Below are 22,142 nucleotides of genomic sequence, written 5' to 3'. Positions count from 1 at the left end.
ATTTGTTTCTGACTGAGGTTATATTAAAATTCAATAAAGTCCCCTTGAAAAAGATTTATTTTTCTAGACCAATAAATGCTTGATGTTGATGAAATGATTGAACAATCATGTTAAATAATCAGCAGTTCATTTCTGTTATGCTCATGATTGTGATTTTTGCCATGTTGAAGCAGTCTGCGTGCCTATTTGTATTTTGTTTACCGGTAAGTTTCTGTTCATTTATTAAACAAAAGCAAAATAACTGCTGATCAATATTTTTTTTGTCTTTGTTTCTTACAGTTGTCATGAATAAGGAAATCATGTCACGTGTGGTGAAGAAGAGGCAGGCGGACCCAAAGGTCGTCCAGTATGTCTGGGAGGCCATCGAGGTCATACGCAACCAGAAACAAATCGCAAACATGGACAGGATCTCAAAGTAAGTCCACTGCAGATAACAAGGATGTAGTAATGTTATTTATGAACATAAATGGCTGTGTCAGCTCCCCAGTCAGTGTTTTAGGTCATTAAAGGCAGAGTGCGAAGACATTTTATCCCCTTAGGTCATCACTGTGCTAACATGTCATCGCTCAAACTACCTTCATGTTGATATGGTGAGCTGTTTGAATCATTTGTTTGGTTTGGTTCTTTGATGTTCCAGGGTGACCGATATTTGAAGCTCTTAGAAAAACTCTTCCTACTTAATCTTTAATCTTAATCTCTCTAGATTAAGATGTCTAGAATCTAAAAAGCTTTCAAATTTCTTTCTGTATTTTTATTTTTGTAGGGCTGAAACTGCGTCTCATCATTGTCAGTAATTTGTTTGCTTGGTCCTTTATTCCAAGTGGTAGAAAACGGTGAACATGTTATCAAGAACTTTTTTTTTTCCACTACAAAATAATATCCAGCAGAAAAGCATCAAAATGCTAAACACAAGTGTTCCGATTTGTTTGATTGTTGTTTGTGGCCAAATAATTATCATCAACATAACAGATGCTTTTGTGCAGTTGTCGTTAATGTTGCCTTTGGCTTGTTATCGTATTCAAATGAGCACCATTTATCCTTGTGGGATGCCCTTGAGGGATTGTTCTTCATGTTTGTTTTTGAATTCATTTTAAATGTACCCAAAATGAAATGCGTCATATCTGTAATCACTTTGTTCTACAGCTACAAGCCGTAATTACGTGTTTTCGTTTAATCAGTTTCTAGATGTAAACAGTGAAAACTACCTAGACCAAGATGATGATCTTAAAACAATTATTTTTAAACCGTCACATTCAAGAGCCTGCTTGGTGAACAACTGCGTCATTCAGGGATAGGTGGACTAATCAGTTATTATTGTAATAGATTCAGGTCTAGTTTGATGTCTTTTAGGACTGTGCAGCGTTTAGTTTTTAATCACTATAGTTTTTGTTTTTTTTCACGTGTTACATAAAAGATTTCTACTCTAAAGCTATGTCGTGTTTCTGCTTATTACGCTCTGAGTCAGGCAGCTCTGTCTGCAGAGCGAGACTGACCCCTGCTTCAACAATGAGTAATGAATCAAAGTTTACTTTAACTATATCTTACATATATCCTCTAACTTCAGTAATGCATGTGTGGCAGCAGTTTCCAAAGTTTGATTTGTGGAAATAATACAATAAATATAAAAGCTGATGATTTCTGACTGGCTTTGCCGTTTTAACGTGTTGATCCCAGTCTTAACTGATTTACTAAAAACAAGTTGTATATTAACACTAATTAACTGAGGCTGGTAGACAAACACCTTCCATGTTTTGTGACAAAGCAGTTTTGAGAGCAGAGTCTAGTGCATTTGTGTCTGAGTAGTTTTCTTGCTGGAAAGGGCTCTCACTTAGGTCAAAAAGCAGTGAAAATGTTCTTAATGCGGTGTGCGCTTGATTTGATGTGCGTATTTTACGATGATTAAAATCTGTGTTGCTTGTGTCTGTATCCTCAGTTGTGCACGGCTTTAGTTTCGGTGTTGGTTTCAGGGTTGGACGGGTGTAGCAGGCGCCTATCTGAGTGGGGCGCGTCTGCTACAACCTACTTTAGTCGAGTCACTGAGCATCCCTTTATACAACCATATCTCCAAAAAAATTGCACTAGTGTAAAACTCAAACAGTAAAACTGAGCAGTTTAACTGAAGAGGTGAAACATTGTTTATGAATGTGAACAGTTGATCATGTTTTTCACATCTCAAAAACATTTTTAATATCACTGAAATGTTGCTGTGTCCAGGAGTGCTAGGTGTAATGTGATCCAGAGTACTGCATTACTGTAAGCACCTTATGTGCTTCAGGAGACTTACTGTACTAAATTCAGTCATCAGTCACAATTACACCATTACTTGCATTACAAACGTTCTTCAATTATCTGCATTCTGAGTAAACAGAAAAAAAATTCAAACATGTCTTCTTCCTGTGCACTTGGCTGTAATCAGCTGGAGTGCAGATTTAGACATTGTTTTTATTTTCATTTCATAAAAAGTTTAAACTGCGCCAAGGACAGAAAACAGATTTTGGACTTTTTGTAGGCATCTGCGCAGACCGCATGCTAACACAAAGGTAGCGAAGAACCCAAGCTGGTGATGTAGTTGAGTTCATGCTGACCCGAGCCCAGCAGCCAGAGCCTGATCTTCAGTAGGTAGCAAGAGCTGTCAGGCTTGTTTCATGTTTCTGTAGTTCAAAGTGTGGCCATCACTTCAAAGTCTCTTTGGGTTGGTTTTCAGATTTGGTCTGCATTGTTGGGTTTGTGTTCATACAAGACACTTAAAAAAAGATTATATCTATCCTTGTTGAGATAGAGAATTGAGTCAGAGTTATAGTGTTAAGGGGTAATTATGTGACAGTGTCACAGAGTAATGAGTAATGGAAAGAATTACTTTCTCAGGTGAGTAAATAAGTAATATAGGGCATTTTTGTTGTTTTTGTTTTAAGTAACAAGTAATGTGTAATACATTACTTTCTTTGAATAGCAATCCCAACACTGACTCTTTCCAATGGATGAAATGGCACAGAGACTGTGTTGTTTACAGAGTGTGGCTAGTATCATAAACTGTACGGGCGCCACTGTCGGCCTTCAAGGTTAATATTCACACACCTGTGGAGAAAGTGCTTATGCACTGTTTAGGCAGTGTTGGGAAGGTTACTTTTAAAATGTATTCCAATACAGAATACATACCCCAAAATGTGTTTTGTAACGTATTCCGTTACGTTACTCAATAAGAGTAATGTATTCTGAAATATAATATATCTTAATATATTATCTTGCTTTTTACAACTACACGAATGTACTATTGCCGTGTGATTTATTACTATTACTGAAGGGTTATTATTGTATTTACATGCTTCCAGCTCTCGTTTTTGTTCGATGACAACTCGTACTTTTCCACCCTCCTTTTTCTCCCTCCTCGCGCTCAGACACATAACGTGTATGGCAGTCCCTTCTCCCTGCAGCACGGACTACACTGCCCATGAGGCTACATGCTTTAGGGCGATGCCTGTAGCATTCTGCCTGTTAGCTTAGCACAACAACAAAAAGCCACTCTCTCACCCAGGAAACACACAGTCGCAGAGAGAGAGCGTCACCCTGTAACCATGGCAACCGCAACGCTGCCACCTGGAACAACAGAACATGTCAAACAAAACCCAAACAGACCTGACCCGCACAATATCGTTTATTATTTAGCATCTACTGATATCTACTGCTAGCTAGTTTATTGTGATGGTGCTTTTTTTTTTTTTTTTATTATTATGTTGCTCTTTGTTGTTTGCTTTCTCTTCTGTTTTTTTTCTCCATACAGGTGACCCAGGTGTTTTGTTTTTGTTTGTTTGTTTGTTTTTCTTTTTTTTTTTTTTTTTTTTTTTTTTTTTTTCTTTCTCCCCCCCTTCTCACCGTCTCTTCTCCCCTTTGGTTTTCTTTCTCTCCCTCTCTTTCTTTCATTCTTTCTCCCTGTCCTATCCCCCAGTCATGTTTGTCCCGTTTGTAGCAACTGAAAATAAAATAAATTCATAATTATAATAAAGGTCAATCAAATGGACCAATATGGCAAGGCCATGGTGATCCACTTGGTAAAATAAATCTGCTTGGCATCTTTCTTGGCCTTAAGACAACAATTCTGATGGCTAAAGATCCAAACGGGACACAAAAAAAAAAAAAATGCATGCCATGGAAGAGTTTGGGTCTTAGGAGGTTAAATACGTATCGGCGCTACATGTATTCCGTTACTCCCCAACACTTTGTTTAGGTTGTATGTAGGGCTGCCACGATTAGTCGACTAGTCACGATTATGTCGACTATTAAAATCGTCGACGACTAATTTAATAGTCGACGCATCGTTTGAAGCTTTGTAAGATCCCAAAAGACGCAGGAATAAGTAGCAGGATTTAAGAGTGTAATAACGGACTGAAACAGAAGATGGCAGCACTGCATGTACAAGGATGCCAGCTGCCGTTAAACCCCGAAGAAGAAGAAGCTGTGTCCCAGAATTCATAGCGCAGCCCAGCGCAGTTGTCAACAATGGCGGCAGCTAGTTAGTTTTAACTTTACTCTTATTATTCTTTCTTGGTCACAAAATAAACGTTTAACATATTTTCAGGCGAGAATGTAGCTGTGTAAACCTCAAATATCTGCTCAGTTTATCAAGACACCACATATTTTCAAAAGCGCTCCGACGTTTTCGGAGACGTCTGTTACCCACTAGCTCGTTAGCTAGACGGGGGCAAGGCTAACTAGAGCCGTGAGAACACCGGACTCCCGGCAAATCGTTTTCAAACCCACCGCCGTCTTTCGCTAGTCAGGTTAAACATATATATATATATAAGTCACTTAGATAACTTAAAAATGTTATTGTTTGGCTTTCTTTAGTATTTTATTTGTTCCTGAGTAAATCGGTTTGGCTGAGATTAAAGTTATAGTTTTTGCACAGCTAAAACTGTCAAGCAGACAGCTGATTATCAGAAGTGTGAGACGCTGGAGAATATACTCCGGTGTCCTGTTATATTTTAGAAAGCAAGGAGTTTATTAAACTTCACCGAAACAATCTGCAAATTTCATTAAAAATGAATAAACTACCATCTTGTCTTTATTTTTAGTTAGCACAAACACTTCAAGCTGTAAGCTAATGATAGTTATATAAGACCAGATGCTGCTGGTGCAATAAGCTGTACGTCCAATGGATGATGATCTGATTAGTCGACTAATCGCAAAAATAATCGGTGACTAGTCGACTATCAAAATAATCGTTTGTGGCAGCCCTAGTTGTATGGCGTCGACTCTGACGAAGCGTAAATCGAGCGGGGTCATTTTGTAGATCAAAGCAGTGTAAAATCGTTCTGGTTCATGAGGCTGTCCTGCATCTTATTTTTCCAGACGGGGAAGGATGCAGCTGCTGTCTGCCAGGACAGATGGGTCTCTGCACTAAAAATCTTAAAACCAATAGTAAACATCTGTTGAACATCAGTAAAACATGAACAATTAGTTTAAGTGGCTATTATTTCTGATAACTGTCTAGTACGGTCCTTTGTTGTGACAAGTTGGTTTCGTATAATTGACTAAAGTACGAGTCCCGGTTGATATTGCACACCCCTAGTCTGGCATTGCTGTTTCTATTTCACAGTTGGGTTTTTTTCCTCAAGCTGCGAAGGCAAAGCTTTGGGTGTTGTGTTGTGCCCTGTTTATACTGGAGGGCAAACCAGACATGGATCAATACCTTGATTGGCAGCTGTTAAGTTCTGACAGTCTCCAGCTGCTGCTCGCTCATTGCTGTTCTCGCCATGTGGTCAGCTCTCCCTCTAATTGCTTCGCTCCTGCTGTAGAAACCTTAAATCTGCAGCAGGTTGGGGTCACGACGTTTTAACCATCTTGGTTTTTATCTGCTGCGAGAATTCCACATTGTTCAGACTATGCAAATTGATGACAAATCACCCAAAGCAGACCTTGCTGATCAGTCATTCCTTTCAGTTGGCGGATGGAGCACAGACTCAATGAAACACTTGGCACATCTCTTTTCAGCAAGTTGGCGAACACCTTGGGACCTGGCGGCTTGCCAAATGAATACTGGCGGCGAGTGGGTGTTGTCATGGTAACGGCAAGCACTGGCATGCAACGGATAGCACCAGCTTTCCTGTACAACCTCCCCTCTCTTTACAGCCCCACTGCAGCTTAATTTCACCGTGTCGGCTTTGTGGCTATAAAGGTGATGGGTGATGTAGAAGGAGAACAAAGTTGGTGAGGCAGAGGCTAATCTTTAACCAGCCTATCAGGCAGCTTAGAATCAGTTAGTTACATGTTAACCAACCTAACTGCTAACTTTAAATACCCAAAATATGGGTTACAGTTAAATTTATAAAAATTTTGTTTTTATTCTGTTGATCTAACAAAATAACTATCTGTTAAAATAAAGGGAAAAAAAACATTAAAAGATGCATTCCTTTGAATTCTTTGCTTTTGGTGTCTTTAATTGCTGTAAAACCTTTATATAAAATCCATGTCAGTTTGTTTGCCAACTTAACCAAACAAGGTGCGTACGTACACTGAAATGGGCTGGTAATTAAATCCAGGTGTGACTGGTCACAAGAGCTGGAATGATTTGTGGAGGAGATCTCTTAATCTGCAACTATGTTGTTAATCTGGCAACCGTTTTGTGCTTTATGCCAAAGCACCAAGCATTAGATGGTTCCATCTTTTTAATTGTGAATGTTTGCTGGCTGATTTGTTTCAATGTTGCCTCATTTGTGTGACAAATGAGTCAAAAAAACTGTTTAAAAACTGTTATCTGACATTTTAATTGACAAAATGACTGAAGTCAAAAAGGATTAAAGGAGCTGAATAAAGCTTTTACTTTCCATATTGTACTATAGTAAAAATTGGACTAGTTGCACTTGTGCATTGCTTAGAGTAGGACAGATATTAAGCTGGAAAAAAAATTGTCATCCTGCAACTTCATACATTTAATGCAATTTGAGATTAAAACTCGGTGAACTTAACAGGAAAAAAGTTGATTATTTTTAAGTGCTGCAGTTCGGAGGACGATGGTGTAGAGAGAGAAAGATAGAAATAGAAATGTCATGTAGTCAGTAGAGCTTCCGCTATCCTGGTCAGAGGACCCTTGTACATTGATTTCAGATCCTTTGGTAATACTCTCTGACTTGTATTCACTATCTATCCCCACCCCTGGGCCTATGCCAGCCGAACAACTCTTTCTGGAGGAAATCCTGTGGTCTGTCTGTTGGCTGACTGCCCCAGTAGACGATACATGACCTTGCTCGGAGAATTGTCCTACCAATCAGCGAGCAGCTGCAGGAATCGGCTTTGTAAATGTACGCTCGTGAGAGGGGAAGCTGATGGAAAAAGTCCTCCTCTGCTTGCAATTTTAAATACCACACGTATCCCTAATCTGTTTTCCGAAGATTGTAAATTAATTTATGTAGCTCTGGGGTTTTGTTGGAAAATTACAAAACAGTGAGACGGCTAATTTAAACATGGTGGGGAAAATGCAGCCTCTCCAACGGATGTGTACACGAATTAGAGCTGGTTTAAGGGATGAGAAAGGTGTTGGTCTTTGTCCCATCCAGCAGTATTAATCCAAGTATGTTTCTGCTGTGTTTTCCGCCTGCCTCGCGTTTTAAATGTTCATCTTTAGCCAGTATTAAAAAATGGCTGTCATTAGCACAGCTGCCTCTGATTTTCCTCAATTACATCTCCACTTCCGACTATGCAGGTACCTGAGCCGTGTGTTTGGCATGCATCCGAAGGAAACCGCCAGACAGTTGAGCCTGGCTGTGAAGGACGGCCTGGTGGTGGAGACCCTGACCGTTGGCTGCAAGGGCTCCAAGGCCGGCATCGAGCAAGAGGGATACTGGCTGCCTGGGGATGAGATGGTGAGCCCACTACAATTTATCAAGTTCACAAGCAGTTGTGAATTTAATGTCTGAGTTTGTGTTAATGGCCACAAATAGAAAGTAGTAGTTGGGTCTGCACAGCTGAGTGTTGATCTGACTGATAGCTGACACTTTTTAGCAGCCTGTAAGAGTTGGCAGATTGTATCGTTTCCTTACCGATCATTTTTAGTCCTGTGTTTTAGCTAGGGGAAAATCTCAATAATCCTATAAAACCTATTAAAGCCATTGTCTATAATGAAAATATTTGCTGGTTTTTAGTAATGAATTTACAGCATGCACACAGTACGTCTTTTACTATGTTCACAGATGATATACAGGCACGTTCTTAAGCAGTAAGTGCCAAACAGCAGAGGTAGCTGGGTAGGAAGGAGTGGTATTTCAGATTAATACAAGGCTTCAATAATTACCGCTCAGCGTGCATGTGCAGAAAATACTCCATCAGCTTCTGCTGTCGTTTGCCTTGAGAAGGAAGCCATCTGCTCTGCAGTTTTATTGATAGACTTCTTTTGAAATTTGCAATACTTGTTTTATTTCCCCAGTTAGTAGTGAGGCAGTATTCGCAGTGTAGTGATTCTTACAGTCAGTCTGTCACAGTATCTGTGCAGAGTGCACTATTTCAATTTATCACTGTCTGGGGAGAACCTTTGTGTATTTTTCCATCTGTATTTCAAAAGGCTGTGGTGTGCATTACTTTGCAAATGCAAGTGGGGGGTAAAGTATTTTGTGGCTGTTTTTAATCCTACTGTTTTTGTTTCTTTAGGGTACAAAAACTGGCTGTATCAATGTCACACTTTACCTGTTAAACAACATTAGCATCATCAGTCATGAGTGAGCTACAGTGAAACATAATGCAGGAAAAACACAAATCTGTGATTTGATTTGATAGGAAACTAAGTTTTCTACTCTTTCTAAAACAACTGTAACTTCCATGTGCTCATGTAACAGTTCACACTGACTTCAGATTTAATAGAACAGGTTTATTTGTTATGATTGCAGACCAGAGAAGAGTCATGGAAACATAGAAAGCTTGATAGATCTGGCTCTTTATATGTTGTGGGTCATCACAGAATACTTTTGTGAGTGGAGAAAGGCATGGGTCTCTAAGGGACATGACACTGAGGCTCCAGTGGAGCCCAGGTTATTTTAGCAGGACTTTTAAACACTACTCTCTGAATCACTTGCAATCACAGGATCCAAAAGCCGAGGGAAGCAAGGTAAGGGCTGCATCGTTATTTTCAAATCCAGGGTTTGTTCTCATTTGCTCCCCTCATTTTCCCCTCCTCTCAACTAACATCATTCTGTGAGAAATCAGTTCTGCCACATGCAGTGCAGTCGGGGATTTGAGTGAATCTTTTTAAGCAGGCTGCAGAAAAGCTAAACAGCGTACAGTATGGTCTGGTTGGTGCAAAAGTTAGAAGCCGTTTAAAATGAGATTGAAAGCAAGAGATCGAGTCTTTGTGCAGTGCTTTTGACTGAGTCCACTTGCTGCACCGTAAATGAATTTATGCATCCGGTTTCCATTTGAAAATCATTCTGCTTGCTGGCCTAGAGTTAGCAGTAATCGCACTGCCAGACATTACATGCTGTCATTCAGTTATGCTGTGAAAAGCTTCATGAAAGTCCGTTGCAGCGCTGTGTCTGCGTGGCCAAATTTCTTGCGGAAGTGATCAGTGATCTTTATGAAATATGTGCTTGCTACTTATCTACAGGTGTGTTGTTGCTTGATTTTGATAACACAAAGTCTCCTGATGTTTTAAAAAAAAAAAAAAAAACCCAGCCAAACATACTCAAATATCAAGTTATGGCTTGAAAAGCAATTGGTGTTTGCTTAAACTCAATCACATTCTCATGTGAGATGACAAGCAATGCTAGCATAGCCGCAGGTTGGTAGCAAGCATTTGTGAGTTTGTAGTATTTTGGTCTTGGTAGTTGTAGTTCTTCTAAGAACAGTGTGCTCTGCTGTGGTCTTAACTTCTGTCTGGCATGCTTATTTTCAATTGATGAAACAGTGGAGGTGGGGGTGGGAGGGGAGCTGGGTGATTATGGTTTGTGTGGTTGTGCTCTTTAGTTTCCTCCGTGCCTGCTGCTAATAACACGGCCGACTGGTTCTTTCAGGTTAGTAATCACTCAGCGGACAGACCAGAGTTTGAATGTGAGCAGCACTCTGAAGCAGGGCCTAGATGGAGGCCAGTTCTCCCACCGCAGGTGCTTGGATTCAGTCCAGCTGGCGTGAGCTGTGTCCTCTGGTTGACCTCAAGATTTATTTGGTCCTCTAACAGATAACCATGGCATTTGCACAACAACATAACTTTCAAAAATAGCACAAATAGGTTCTTTAAAAAAATTAAAGTTCAGTTTTAAAAGCATTCCCTCAAGCCAGGCTGGATTAAATCCAGGTTCACCTGATTTTACAGGATCAATTTCATTAAACGTCCCCTAAATGCTTGTTGATTATTGAAAGTTTGGTTATTAAACTGACTTAAATCTACTCATTTGATGCATGGTAATGAACATGATGTGATGTATTGATGCACTTTGACAGTAGTTACACACAGTAAAAGAGTCTACATGCACATTATTTCATTGCAGCTACTAACCCATTATTTTGACATCGTTCAGCGAGTTTCGCTGCTCAAACACTGTTTTCATTCTTTAGATCCTCCCGAGCGAATTTCATTTGTTTTTGAAACTTTATTGAAAGCTTGACAGGCCTCTGAGTGGATATGCTCTTTGATCAGTTTCTTTACTGTGCATAAACACTGTAACTAACATCACTGAGTGCAGGGTTTGCCGTGGTGCTTAAGGGTGGGCCATCTCACATACAATTAATACACACAGGAAATGAAACACTTGACACCAAAAGAGAGGCTATTTAATGTGTCAAGATAAAATTTTTTACCATCAAATATTTTAGCAAACAACTTGAACAATAGAATAACTTTATAGAAGGATAAGATTTAATATTTGATGTGTCATTGCTATTAAATATGTTGATTTGTGAGATTTTAATTACTTAGGCGGGCAAGTAGCCATTGTTGCAATGTTGCCTCCCTAGCAAGGTTTAAAACGTCTGCACGCTATGAACATAGGCTCCAAACTGCTCTGATAGCTGGAAAAACTCAAACTTAGTGCTTCTCTCTGAGAATAAACATTTTACTTGGGCCTGTGGAGAGAGACAGGATCAGAAATGCTAACAGAAAGGACTTTGTTCGTCATAGCAACACAGACATTTTTCATTCACAGATATTCTTATTGAGCTTGACTGAGTTTGATGCGGGCTAGCTTAACATGGTAACTTATGTAACAAAAGCCACTGCTTAGCTAACCAGCATTAGCAGCCTTTGATCCTCTGAGCCACTGAAATGGAGATAAATTATCTCAGTCAGCTCATTATTCTGTTAGTTGCTTTAACTGGGGCAACCAAAAAACCATCAGCAGTGCAAACCCTTGTCAGGGTTTTCTACCCAACTAAGTAGTCACGACTACTTATTCAGTTGTCACTATCATCAGGCAGCAGTACAAACCATAGCTACTTGACATTGCAGTAATGGTGGTACTGCTCAAAGGCAAACAAAAATGCCCACTGATGGTGCTGTAGTGATGGATCTGTGTTTGTAGGCTGGGAGTGAAGCCTTACAATGGAGATGAATCCTGGAGTTGTTTTTTGTGGGTCACAATAAGGCATGCTAGCCCTGCTGCTCGACCTTGCCCGGCTCTGTGGAGTGTCCCAGCTTGACACTGACAGTACAGAGCTGTTAACCAGAGTAAAGCTAAAGGCAGCCAACTCTCACTGCCTCGGTTCTTCCTCTATCGCTCTCAAAGCCCTCGCCTTGGCAGCTTATAGTCGGGGCACATTTCTCCCAAAAAGCAAAGAAGCGCTTCACGGTTAAGAGAAGTCTGTGATTGGAACTCATAAAAGGCTTTTTTTGGGGGGAGTTGAACTTTAGCTAAGCACAGTTTTATAGTCGTATCTCTATCTTAGTGTTGGTGTTGCCGAGTCTGTATTCAAACGTTGTTATTGTAATAATATCTGTTGTGCTTGGGCCCAAATCTGTCCGCACTTGTGTTAAAAGTCACTTTGCTGAAACCACAGACGTCGTGTCCTTGGCTCACAGAGCTCTGGCTTTTTGAAGTCAGCCACTTGTCTTTCATCAGACAGTCCAACAATAGTGAAGTGGCTCTTGACACTCAGCAGAACATGAGCACCATCTCTCTGTTTTTCAAGTGTTTGTGTGGGTGAAGAGACTATTACGCTTTAGAAGTCCTTTGACGAATCGGTGCATGGATTTTTAGAGTGTGTTTACATCTACGCGGACTTAAATTTTGAACCCTCCTTCAGTTCTGTTCAGCTGGGAATCTTTGAGGTTGTACTTCGTGTGAGCTCATTTTGTTCCCAGATAAACTTTGGACGAAAATATGTGGTCTGACCACGATCACTGCTACAGTGGTGAGATCCTGTATGTGCCTGAAATGGCAATGTAGATGTGCAGGTTTGAATCTGCGCATTACCACTGTGGGTTTAAAGCGAAGCAAGCGAGATGTGATAGACGGACTCTCAGCTTTAATTCAAGGGGTTCATTGAAAATTATGCCCCCCCCCCCCCCCCCCCCAAAAAAAAATTATCTTAAATTTTTGTTCTTTAAAGAATTTTTCAATTAATGATTTAATTTATTTTCAGCTCTGTTAAACACGCCATCAATTTGTTCATAGATTTATTATTTTTTTAATGAATAAAATTATAAAAACAGCAATTACATTTTGTAATTTGTAATTAATTTGTGCAATCAGCTATTAAATTATTCCAATCTTTTTAAAAAAAACGGATGCAAGTAAAACCTGAGGATCACTTTCTGACTTTCTTTCCTCGTCTCCTTTGAGTTTATACGTCCTCAGTTCCTTATTTCATTCGAGTTCGAGGCAATACAACATCTCGATTTGGAGCCTTATTTTAAACATCGATTAATAATGATGTGTGGCATAACAACATTAGGGCTCCTTTGTTTGTTTGTTTTTTTTGCTAGTTGATAAACATTCTTATTTACAGTTACAGATGGAGAACAGTATTTAATTGCTTAAACAAACAGTTGATCATAACTAGAACAGCTTATTCATAAAGTCTTCTTCCAACACTAATATATTTGTTTTAAACTTCACCAGTAAAAAGAGTTCTGCAAAGGATTGAGCTGTTCATCCTCAGTTGTAACTCCTGATGTCCTTTTGCTTCCCTGGCTCCTACAGATGAGTTTTAGGGATTAGGATATACTTTGATGCAGTGAGATGCATTTGAAGGTCCGAAAGAGATGCTTAAAAAAAATAGAAATGCGAAAAACCTGCAGGACAAATGAGTCCTGCAGGTGTTTTTATGGCTAGTTTCATCCCCTATATGAAGCAGCGGGTTACACTCCTGCACTTTCGATTTTTGTTACAGTCTTTTGTTTAAAGACTTGTCAGGATTGTTTAGGAAAATGCATTCTTAAAAAGATTTTCTTCAGTATTGAGCAAGCAGAAGGCAAACAGACCTCATCAGAAACTCTTTACTACTTTGTCATTGCTGCAGCTATTAGCCAGTGTGCTTCACCCCCCTCAAAACCTAAACTATAGCAGCACATGGAGAAGAAATCAAGAGAAATAGAAGTGCTGTTTTTGGGTTTGTTTTTTTTTTTGCATTTCCTTTTTTTGAGCTGCACTCAGTCACGACTCCTGCTGGACCCACTGTGTCGGCAAGGCTGTGAGTGGGAGGAGTTGGACTCTTGACAGGCTGATAAGTACGTGAATTTCTAGTGCTTTTACTTCCCGTCTCGGCGCAACTCAGTTGACCTGCTGAATGCTACGGATACGCCGTGGAATGCTCCTGCACATCATCCATTCACAGGCTGTTCTCTATGAACACAACTTTTAATTATAGTTCAATAAAAGCAGGAGGAAACTCCTTTCTGGTGACGCAGTGGTTAGCACAGTATTTTCTATTTTCAGACTTTTGAGCTAAAGCTGAGAATCTGCAGTCTTGATCATTTCATTTCTAATCTGTTGCACCATCTTCGTAAAAACTGTGTCACCGGTCACAAATTGCCGGACTTGACTGTGTTACTTTTAGCAGGGAATAGAGGAGGATCAGCTGGGTATTGGCTGATACAATAATATGGCTGAATTATATGGCAATAGCTGTATTGTGCAGTTCTACTTAAAGTCCATCGCAGGGAAATGTTAAATGTTGCACATTAGCATAAGAAAACCAGATTACAGAGCATTACAGAAATTTAAACACGTTTGTGGTCCTACTAATGAGGATTGATGCCCGGCCCCAAGGCTAGCCAGTAATTGCCGAGAGAAGTAGCAGGCATTCATTAAAATTGAGCAAACCACAAAAAAGCAATTAAAACAAAAGTTTTGAAAAGGAAAGGTCGACAAAAATAATAAATTTATAATTTAAGAACGCCAAATAAACCTTCACTACTTTAATATTAGCATTTGTGAAGCCTCTTTGTAGTTGTTCAACAGCTGCATTGATTTATAGATAAACTGCATTTTTGCCCTGCCGCTTCCCTGTTTGCGTTTATCTAGGAACAATCGAATGATTCCCTCCCGTAGTAGTGTTCATCACTCAGGCCGTTCACCACATTCACACCTTGTAGGAACTCGGCACAACCACTTTTTTTCTTTTCATTCTTGTATATCCACAAAAGAGGGAAAAAGGCTTGAAGGGCTCTTTCTGAAAACCAGCTTAACATATTTTCTGAGAGGAAAGATATTTCCACCCAGATGATCTTACTGATTCACACTTTGAATCATTGACCTTTTACTCAGCTATCACAAGGACAGTGTTATTTGTCCAAATTAGCTTTTTTGGGCTAAATGACTTCACTGCTGATGCACAGAGTGTGTCTCCATAATCAGATTCAGGATGAAAAGGTTTTTTTTCCCAGGCTATGTGAGGAAGTTTGGTCAGTGTGCATTTATAGAGGATTCCTGTAGAATTTCAATGAAATGATGTATTTAAAAGTTTCTGCTGCAATGCACTCGGGAAGCGAGTGTTCCTAATATTACAATCATACCACCAGCTATTCAGTCACATGTGCTAGAATGTATTTGCATATATTTTCTAGACATATCTGAACATGAGCAGCAAAAAAGCAGTAGACTTTGTTACCTGTAGGTTACCAGTCAGTTTTTGTTCTTAGGGTTTATATCTGACCTGACTCCCCTGTGTCCTCTAGCAATAAATTACAAAAAATTAAATATAAAATCGAAAGTGAGTCACATCGCAGACATCAAATCAGGAAAAAGGACGAGTAGGATCCATATAGAAATCTTGATTACGATGGCGCGCTAAACCAATAAAATTGAGGCTTTTGATGGTCCTTGTCAGTGCTGAGTAAACAGGTTGATGCTTCTCAGTGGGGCAAATCCTGACACTTTCAGGAATTAACTGGTCTCTCTGCTCTGTTGCTTGACATCCTAGTGAGCTAGCTTTAATCAAGGATGGAGGATAGGAAAAAAAAAAAAAAAATCATTTCCTCCCCTGCTGTGGTTGGCGGGTTGGAGGGGGGGGGTCACCCAAACTTGTGCTTTGCTGTGTCTTCGCTGCAGGACTGGGAGACGGAGAGCCACGACTGGTACTGCTTCGAGTGTCACCTACCGGGTGACGTCCTAACATGTGACAACTGCTTCCGAGTCTATCATCTCAAGTGTCTGTCGGACGAGTGCAAGCCCAGAGATGGAGGATCTCCCTGGCAGTGCGTCGTCTGCAGGGTGGGTGCTCGAAGAGTGCAAGCACGTTCGTGAGAAAGTGAACAGATTCTGGGCTGTTTGATGATTAAGAATAAGGCTGGTCTTTACAAACAGATGATCCTACAGTCTTAGTCTTTTTTTTTTTTCACACATAGAGTCGTTTCTGTCCCACACTGCTTTCTGTTTCTCTCCAACAGGATTTTATCTTTTAATATTTCAGGATATTGCCTTTCTAACAGCTGCCAGGGGCCATAATGACTTAATATTGAAATGTATTTCTATTACACTGTCAGAACACTTCCTGCAGTGATGTGATGTCTGTCTGGTTTTTTTCTTTCTTTCTGCACATCATCAGGGAAGTAAAAAGAAGAACTTAAACAAACAGGAGATGTGTAAATACCTGCGCTTCATTGTCCAGCGTATGAAGGAGAGGGTGAGAACAGCTTGTACTTTTACTCCTGGTTGTTTTTGTTGTTGTTGTCATCAAACCTAACTATGGAAATCCAGCTTACAAGATTTGCATGTTACAAATCCTTTTTCCTCCTGTTTCGTTACCGTAGTTACACATATACAGCTGTGGGTGCTCACGCTGAGGTTTTTCAATAATAAGACCAGCATATGTGCGAGAAATTCCTGTGAGCCAAAAAGTCATGCTTCAGGCTGCTCTGAATGCTTCGTTTCATCTCAGGCACGCGCGGCTCTGGCTGTGACATCAGAAGCCCCGCCCACCTAATGTTTAAACGGTCTACTCGTGAGAAGCAGCCGATTAGTAGAGTGCTGGCTTAAAAGGTGGACGGACGCGAACTTCAACTGAGGAGCTGCAGAAAAACTAATGATAAATATTGATTGTTTTCAAGTCCGAGAATAAAAATATGGAGCTGAATCAGTGTAATAGTAAAAAAAGGCCTCATTATACAACCCTTCCCCTCATCTTTTCTCCCATTACGTCTCCATGCCCACACTCAGTCCCTCCATCTCCTCTCTCCTTTATCTTCCCCCCGTCTCCCTCTTAAAGGCATATTAAATCTCATCATTAACCCCGCATGCTGCCTCTATCGATGTAGACCTCCCAGGCTCCCCCTCCTTCATTACTCCGTCACCTTCCTCTAACACATCCCTGCTTTTCTACGTCAGACTGCGTTTTATCGTTACACCTCGTCTACGTTGCAGGCAGTGGACCTGAACAAAAAAGGCAAAGACACTAAACATCCCATGTACAGACGACTGATCCACACTGCACTGGACGTCTCCAACATCCAAGAGGTAACAGTGGAGCTCGGCATCATCACAGCTCCGCTTACATTTGTCTGATTAAGTATATTTGTGTTATTTTCACAGCCATTTTGACCTTCACTGTTTTCAGAATCATGTACTGGGTTCTCCTAACATCTGGGTTGTCAGGCTTGTTTCTGTGAGCTGGATTTGGACATCAGTTAGTTTAGAAGCCGATTTTTCTTTTCCACATTTATTATTATTTTTTTTTCAACAGACCTGGAGGTAATCTCTGTGAATTACATTGAAGCCCCTTTTTTAACTTGGTTTTAGTCTAAAAACTTTCCAGGGTCCAGAACTTTGAGTTCATCCACTCCTGAGTGGGTTCTGGCATCGTGGTATGAAACTGTGTAATTTCTCCGCTGAAAAGCGAACGCTCCAGTGAGCTCTCTGAGATGACTATTGATTAGCTAATCAGCTTGTGATGGGACTAACACCCTTGTCAAGCTATTCTCAGGCTGTGAGGTGGAACCAAGTATGTGCACTGGAATCTATTCTCAGTATTGTCTAATATATTGTTCTGCTCCGCTTTCAAAACTCTGCTACTTTAGCATGGCCATCTCATCAGCGCTAGAAAGACTTTGGACTCACATAGGTACCAGCGTTTGATTGGGGAAGATCAAATTCCTCCCCACAGAAATTGACTCTGATCAAGTGGAGCAAACATGAAACCTTAAATGTTAAAAGGAACACTTGTTACATTGTATTATGTACAGTTCAGTGATGCAAACACATAACACAAGAAAAAGTTAGCAAGATGAGGAATGGCCCTATGCAAATAAATTTGACTTGAGTCTTAAGTACTGGGAATGGTTTGCAAATAACCATTTTGCAAGATTTGGTCAGACAGGCAGGGCTGTGCTGTGGTAAGGCGTGCATCACATCCAGCTCCTGCCAAAGGGGGGGTGTGTGTGTGTGTGTGTGTGTGTGTGTGTGTGTGTGTGTGTGTGTGTGTGTGTGTGTGTGTGGTAACCTCTTTTGTATCACTCACCTAACACACACTCAGCATGTGAGTGGACTCTTTGTCCTCGTTCTCCTCCTGAATAAATTTCTTTTCAATATTTGTGACTCTTTCAGAATCTGTCTGAAGGAAAGTACAAGACTTTTGAAGAGTTCAAAGCAGACGCTCAGATGATTGTTCACAACACTGCCATACTGTACGGAGGTGGGTTCAATGTGTCGCCACATACTGGTTATGAAACACACCGACCTTAGATTGAGGAGTTTAAAGTAAACCCTGTTTCCTCTTAACAAAAAGCAAAAAAGTTCCCAAATGTTGACTGTTTTGTAAAAAGAGTGAATCTTACAAGAATTCAATTTTAATAAAACGAATATTAAATTTAGTGTTAGTCTGTTTTAAATGTTTTTATCAATAAATTGAATGCATGGAATCATTTTTGGACAATTTGACAATTTTTCAGTATATCCATCCATCCATGTTCTTCCACTTATCCATGTCAGAGTTGCTGCAGCCTGTCCCAGCTGTGGTGGGATGAAAGTCAGGGTACACCTGGACATTTAAGTCCTTTTAATCTGCCTCGCTTCTGAAATGGTTTTCTGTGTGTTTGTTTGTTTGTTTGTTTGTTTTGCTGCCTTAAGATCTGTGGTTAATTCTAGCTTTAGACAATTTCGCCTTGTTTTAAAAAAACAAACTGAATTTTGTAGCTTTTATCAGAGGATGAATGTCAGCAAGTGTCAGACTGAGACTGTAAGTTGTTGGGGACATTTGATGTCCTCACACAGAGGACAGGATTTGCTGGTGGTGGTGCTGAAGTCATGTGACTGTGGCCTGGTTTGCTTATAGCTTAACATTAGAGAGTTTTACTTGTTATGTTTGGCTAATTAACACACCGGTAACACGTGTCGAGCTTTTACGGCTCAACAAAATTTTGTTATTTGATAATCTGAAAGCCCTGAATCTCAAATTTTAAACAAGGAAACAAATGCTTGTTTTTAAATACATTCAATGAAGCTTTAGAGAATCGTCTCCACGAGCTGAACTCATTAGGCTAAAAAACAAAAAAGAACCATAACAACAAGATGACTTGCAGAACATTATTAAACCTCACAATTTCTCCTTGGATGTTCATTAAAATATTGTTTAACAGCAGCGCCTGCTGGGTTTGAATTCAGTGATCCCAAAAACCAGACTGAGTATCAAACCTGGAGTTAACACCAGAAACCATTAGGTTTACTATCACTACCCAAAGTGTTTCATGTCCTGATGTTTTAGTTGAGGTTTGGGATTTTTCTTGTATTAACCTTGATGTGACCAGACTGAGAGGTTTTGCTGTCTTATTTTGTATGTTGCAGTTCACAGCGACCAGGCCGAGATTGCACGGTTGCTCTTCAGTGACACGTGTCACGAGGTATCGTCTTTTTATCGTTTCCTCTTACACTCCAGTTTGGAGTTCATCGCGCAGCTCCTTTCATTAACTTTAATTAGTGACAAGTTGAGATGTGTTTTTTGGGACAATGAGCACTCCTTTCTCTTTCCTCCCACTCTCTCTGTCTTCCAGTTGAATGAGTTGTTGCTATGCAAGAACTGTTTCTACCTGTCGAACGCCCGGCCCGACAACTGGTTCTGTTATCCCTGTGTGAGTATAAACAAAGTGGCTTCAACAGGCTAAATTTCCACTTTATTCTTTTTAGCAGCAGAAAAATGATCTTTATTCGTGCAAATATTTGTGCTGACGGCAGCTGAGAAATGCAGCTTTACTGTGCGCTGAATGTCTGTTGCATTTACAGAACGATCTCTGTAAATGAGCTGATCACGTCTGTTGCATCTTGTTCCTGATAAGTTTTCTCTGTGTTGCGTGGCAGAGCCCCAGCCATGACTTGGTTTGGGCCAAGATGAAAGGTTTTGGCTACTGGCCAGCCAAAGTCCTGCAGAGAGAGGACAACCAGGTGGACGTACGCTTCTTTGGACATCAACACCAGAGGTTAGCACAACTATAACAAAGCACAGCATGACTCCTCTGATTGTTTTCAGACAGCGCCGCATGCCGTGACTGTTTTACACCAGATTCTTACTTTAAATTACTTTTAAAATCATTTCTCAACACTAAACTGAAGTTGAATAGAGCTTGAAACCTGTCAATCGTAATGGTTGTTCTTCTTTGTTGGCCTGCAGAGCGTGGATCCCCTCAGAGAACATCCAGGACATCAAGGTGAGCGTGCAGCAGCTGCAGGTGAAGCGCAGCAATGGTTGGAAAAAAGCGTGTGAAGAGCTGGAGGTGTACCAGAGCTTCCTGAAGGAAGGACGCTTCTGGAAAACGAAGATGGAGGACGGCAGCCCGCCACACCAACAGAGTCAGCGGCAGCAGCAGCAGGAGGAGGGCAGCGTGAGGACGGACAGGATGGAGCGGACGGACGAAGCAGAGTCCAGCATCTCCTCCACCAGCAATGAGCAGGTCCGCCATGTAAGTGGAGCCATCACGCTTTTAATCCCCTTTTCTACTTTGTGAATTACAGGATAAGATGTTGGAGGCCAAAGACGGCCAAGAGAATGTCTTCATGGGGTTTTGATTTCCGTTAGTCTTCCACGTCTGCATACTTCCTGCGCTTTCAAAAACCTCTGTTCGTTTTCTTCGGGGTTGTTGCGGCAGCAGAGAAAGAAGAGATGGCCTGACCTCCCTCTCTCCAGCTGTCTACTGAGCTTTTCCAGTGACATGCTGAGACATTCACCTCTCCAGTACACCCTGGATGGGCCCAGTATCAGTTGTACACCCGGAAACAATCTTTTTGTTGTGTCTTACTTTCAAAAATAGCTTTTTAATGCTGTCTCTGTTTCAAAGCCCTCCTTAAAACTTAATGAGGGTTTTTTTTTTGTTTGTTTTTTTAAAAGTACAAAAGCCAGTTTTGAAGCTGACATGAAGGCCTGGAAGGTTCTCAGTTTCCCTGGATGAAAAGAGCAGCATTAACATTTTTGACCGGATAGTCGAACCTCTGGGAATAAATGCTTTGTCCCTTTTTGTTTCCAGTTTTCATCATGTGAAAACTATGACAGTTGACCCGGTAATGTTCCAGTTTGTGTGAATGAAGTTGTTTGAGGTTTGGGTGTGCAGTGTAGTTTACAATGTTTCTGCAACAATGTAGTAGTTCAAAAGAACAAACTAAGTTCCTCACAGCTCTGCGTACTAGTATAGAGTCAGTAGTGACTTTATACTGTGTTGCTGTAAAATAAATGCACTGGCCCATATGAGGACATGCTTTCTTTAAAAATAACAAGTACATAACAGGAAAAAGCTTAGACCTGATTAGGATATAAACTAACTCGTCACAAAGGGCTAATAAGTTTCTACACAGTACCCAAAGATGCAAACATTCACAACTTGACCTTGAGTCGTGTTTACACTTCCTGTGAGGGTTTCTCTTCTATAGCACCTTTTATATTTAGAGCGACCACACGCCTCAAACTCGTCCTAAAACGCTTAAACACACCGAAGCGACAGGTAGTTTGATCGTAAACTTACCAAACCAAAAGCTGTTGCATTAAATAAAAAAAGTTTAGTTACGGAAACAAACACAATAAAACTTTAACACAACTTGGCACTAAAATAAACCCAACTCGGGTAGATTAGACTAAAATAAAACAAACAGTGCCCTCTGGTGGCTGAACTGCTACATTGTTGGCTGAGGGTTTTGTAATTTTCAGAGTTCCTTTGGATGCAAATCCTTAAATTATGAGGCTAATAAAACATAAATCATACTGACACAACTATTAAGGACACATGGAAACAAACTTGAATCAGATATTTTCTATGGAGCAGTAACTGTAATGCTTAAATCGGTTAATACATGAATTATACACTTAAAAAGCAGCTATAAAAATTTTATTGACTTCGTTTTGGTAGATTTTTGTTTTGTTTTATGAGAAATTCCTTATTAGATCCCGAGTTCCTTAAATTAGTCTAATTGTGAGTACTGATTTAGACATGATGATAATCTGTGAACTGTTTAAAACGGTCTTTACCAGCCTTTAAAGGTTATTTTTAAACTACTTTCTTTAATATCCTTTGTTTCCATCTTTTCTGTCATCATTTAAGAAAGCCTGCTGGGACGCCAGCGTACTCACTGATTATTGACCCTTTCTGTTTTTCCCCCCAGCTCAAAGGCAGCCAGGAGCCCAAGGCAAAGAAAAGCCGTCGGAGTCACACGGTTGAGCCCAAAGAAGAAGTCAGTGTAAGCAGCTGTTATATATTTTGTGTTCTTTGGCTGCAAACTGATTTATAACCTGATGCTATATGCTAAGTACATGGCATG

The 22,142-nt window shown here is 40.4% G+C and overlaps 1 protein-coding gene across 5 annotated transcripts in view; it reads left to right on the top strand.

Moving 5' to 3' along the window:
- Positions 1 to 22,142, top strand: part of zmynd11 (zinc finger, MYND-type containing 11) — a 29,222-nt gene that overhangs the window by 4,721 nt on the left and 2,359 nt on the right. The window contains exons 2-14 of one of the 5 annotated variants that reach the window (XM_026150694.1): positions 280 to 415; positions 7,697 to 7,856; positions 9,068 to 9,091; positions 9,993 to 10,082; positions 15,465 to 15,626; positions 15,961 to 16,038; positions 16,776 to 16,868; positions 17,955 to 18,042; positions 19,191 to 19,246; positions 19,397 to 19,474; positions 19,701 to 19,819; positions 20,011 to 20,290; positions 21,987 to 22,061. In XM_026150694.1, coding sequence (XP_026006479.1) covers positions 285 to 415; positions 7,697 to 7,856; positions 9,068 to 9,091; positions 9,993 to 10,082; positions 15,465 to 15,626; positions 15,961 to 16,038; positions 16,776 to 16,868; positions 17,955 to 18,042; positions 19,191 to 19,246; positions 19,397 to 19,474; positions 19,701 to 19,819; positions 20,011 to 20,290; positions 21,987 to 22,061 — 1,434 coding nt within the window. In that variant the 5' untranslated portion in view covers positions 280 to 284. Of the gene's footprint in view, positions 1 to 279; positions 416 to 7,696; positions 7,857 to 9,067; positions 9,092 to 9,992; positions 10,083 to 15,464; positions 15,627 to 15,960; positions 16,039 to 16,775; positions 16,869 to 17,954; positions 18,043 to 19,190; positions 19,247 to 19,396; positions 19,475 to 19,700; positions 19,820 to 20,010; positions 20,300 to 21,986; positions 22,062 to 22,142 lie in introns of all 5 variants that reach the window. The other 4 variants (XM_026150693.1, XM_026150695.1, XM_026150697.1 and 1 more) reach the window with 4 other exon arrangements.

Source organism: Astatotilapia calliptera, chromosome 18 (genome assembly GCF_900246225.1).
Source record: "Astatotilapia calliptera chromosome 18, fAstCal1.2, whole genome shotgun sequence".
Taxonomy (NCBI): Eukaryota; Metazoa; Chordata; class Actinopteri; order Cichliformes; family Cichlidae; genus Astatotilapia; species Astatotilapia calliptera.
The sequence above is the reverse complement of the archived record's forward strand: the minus strand, read 5'-3'. Positions and strand labels throughout refer to the sequence as shown.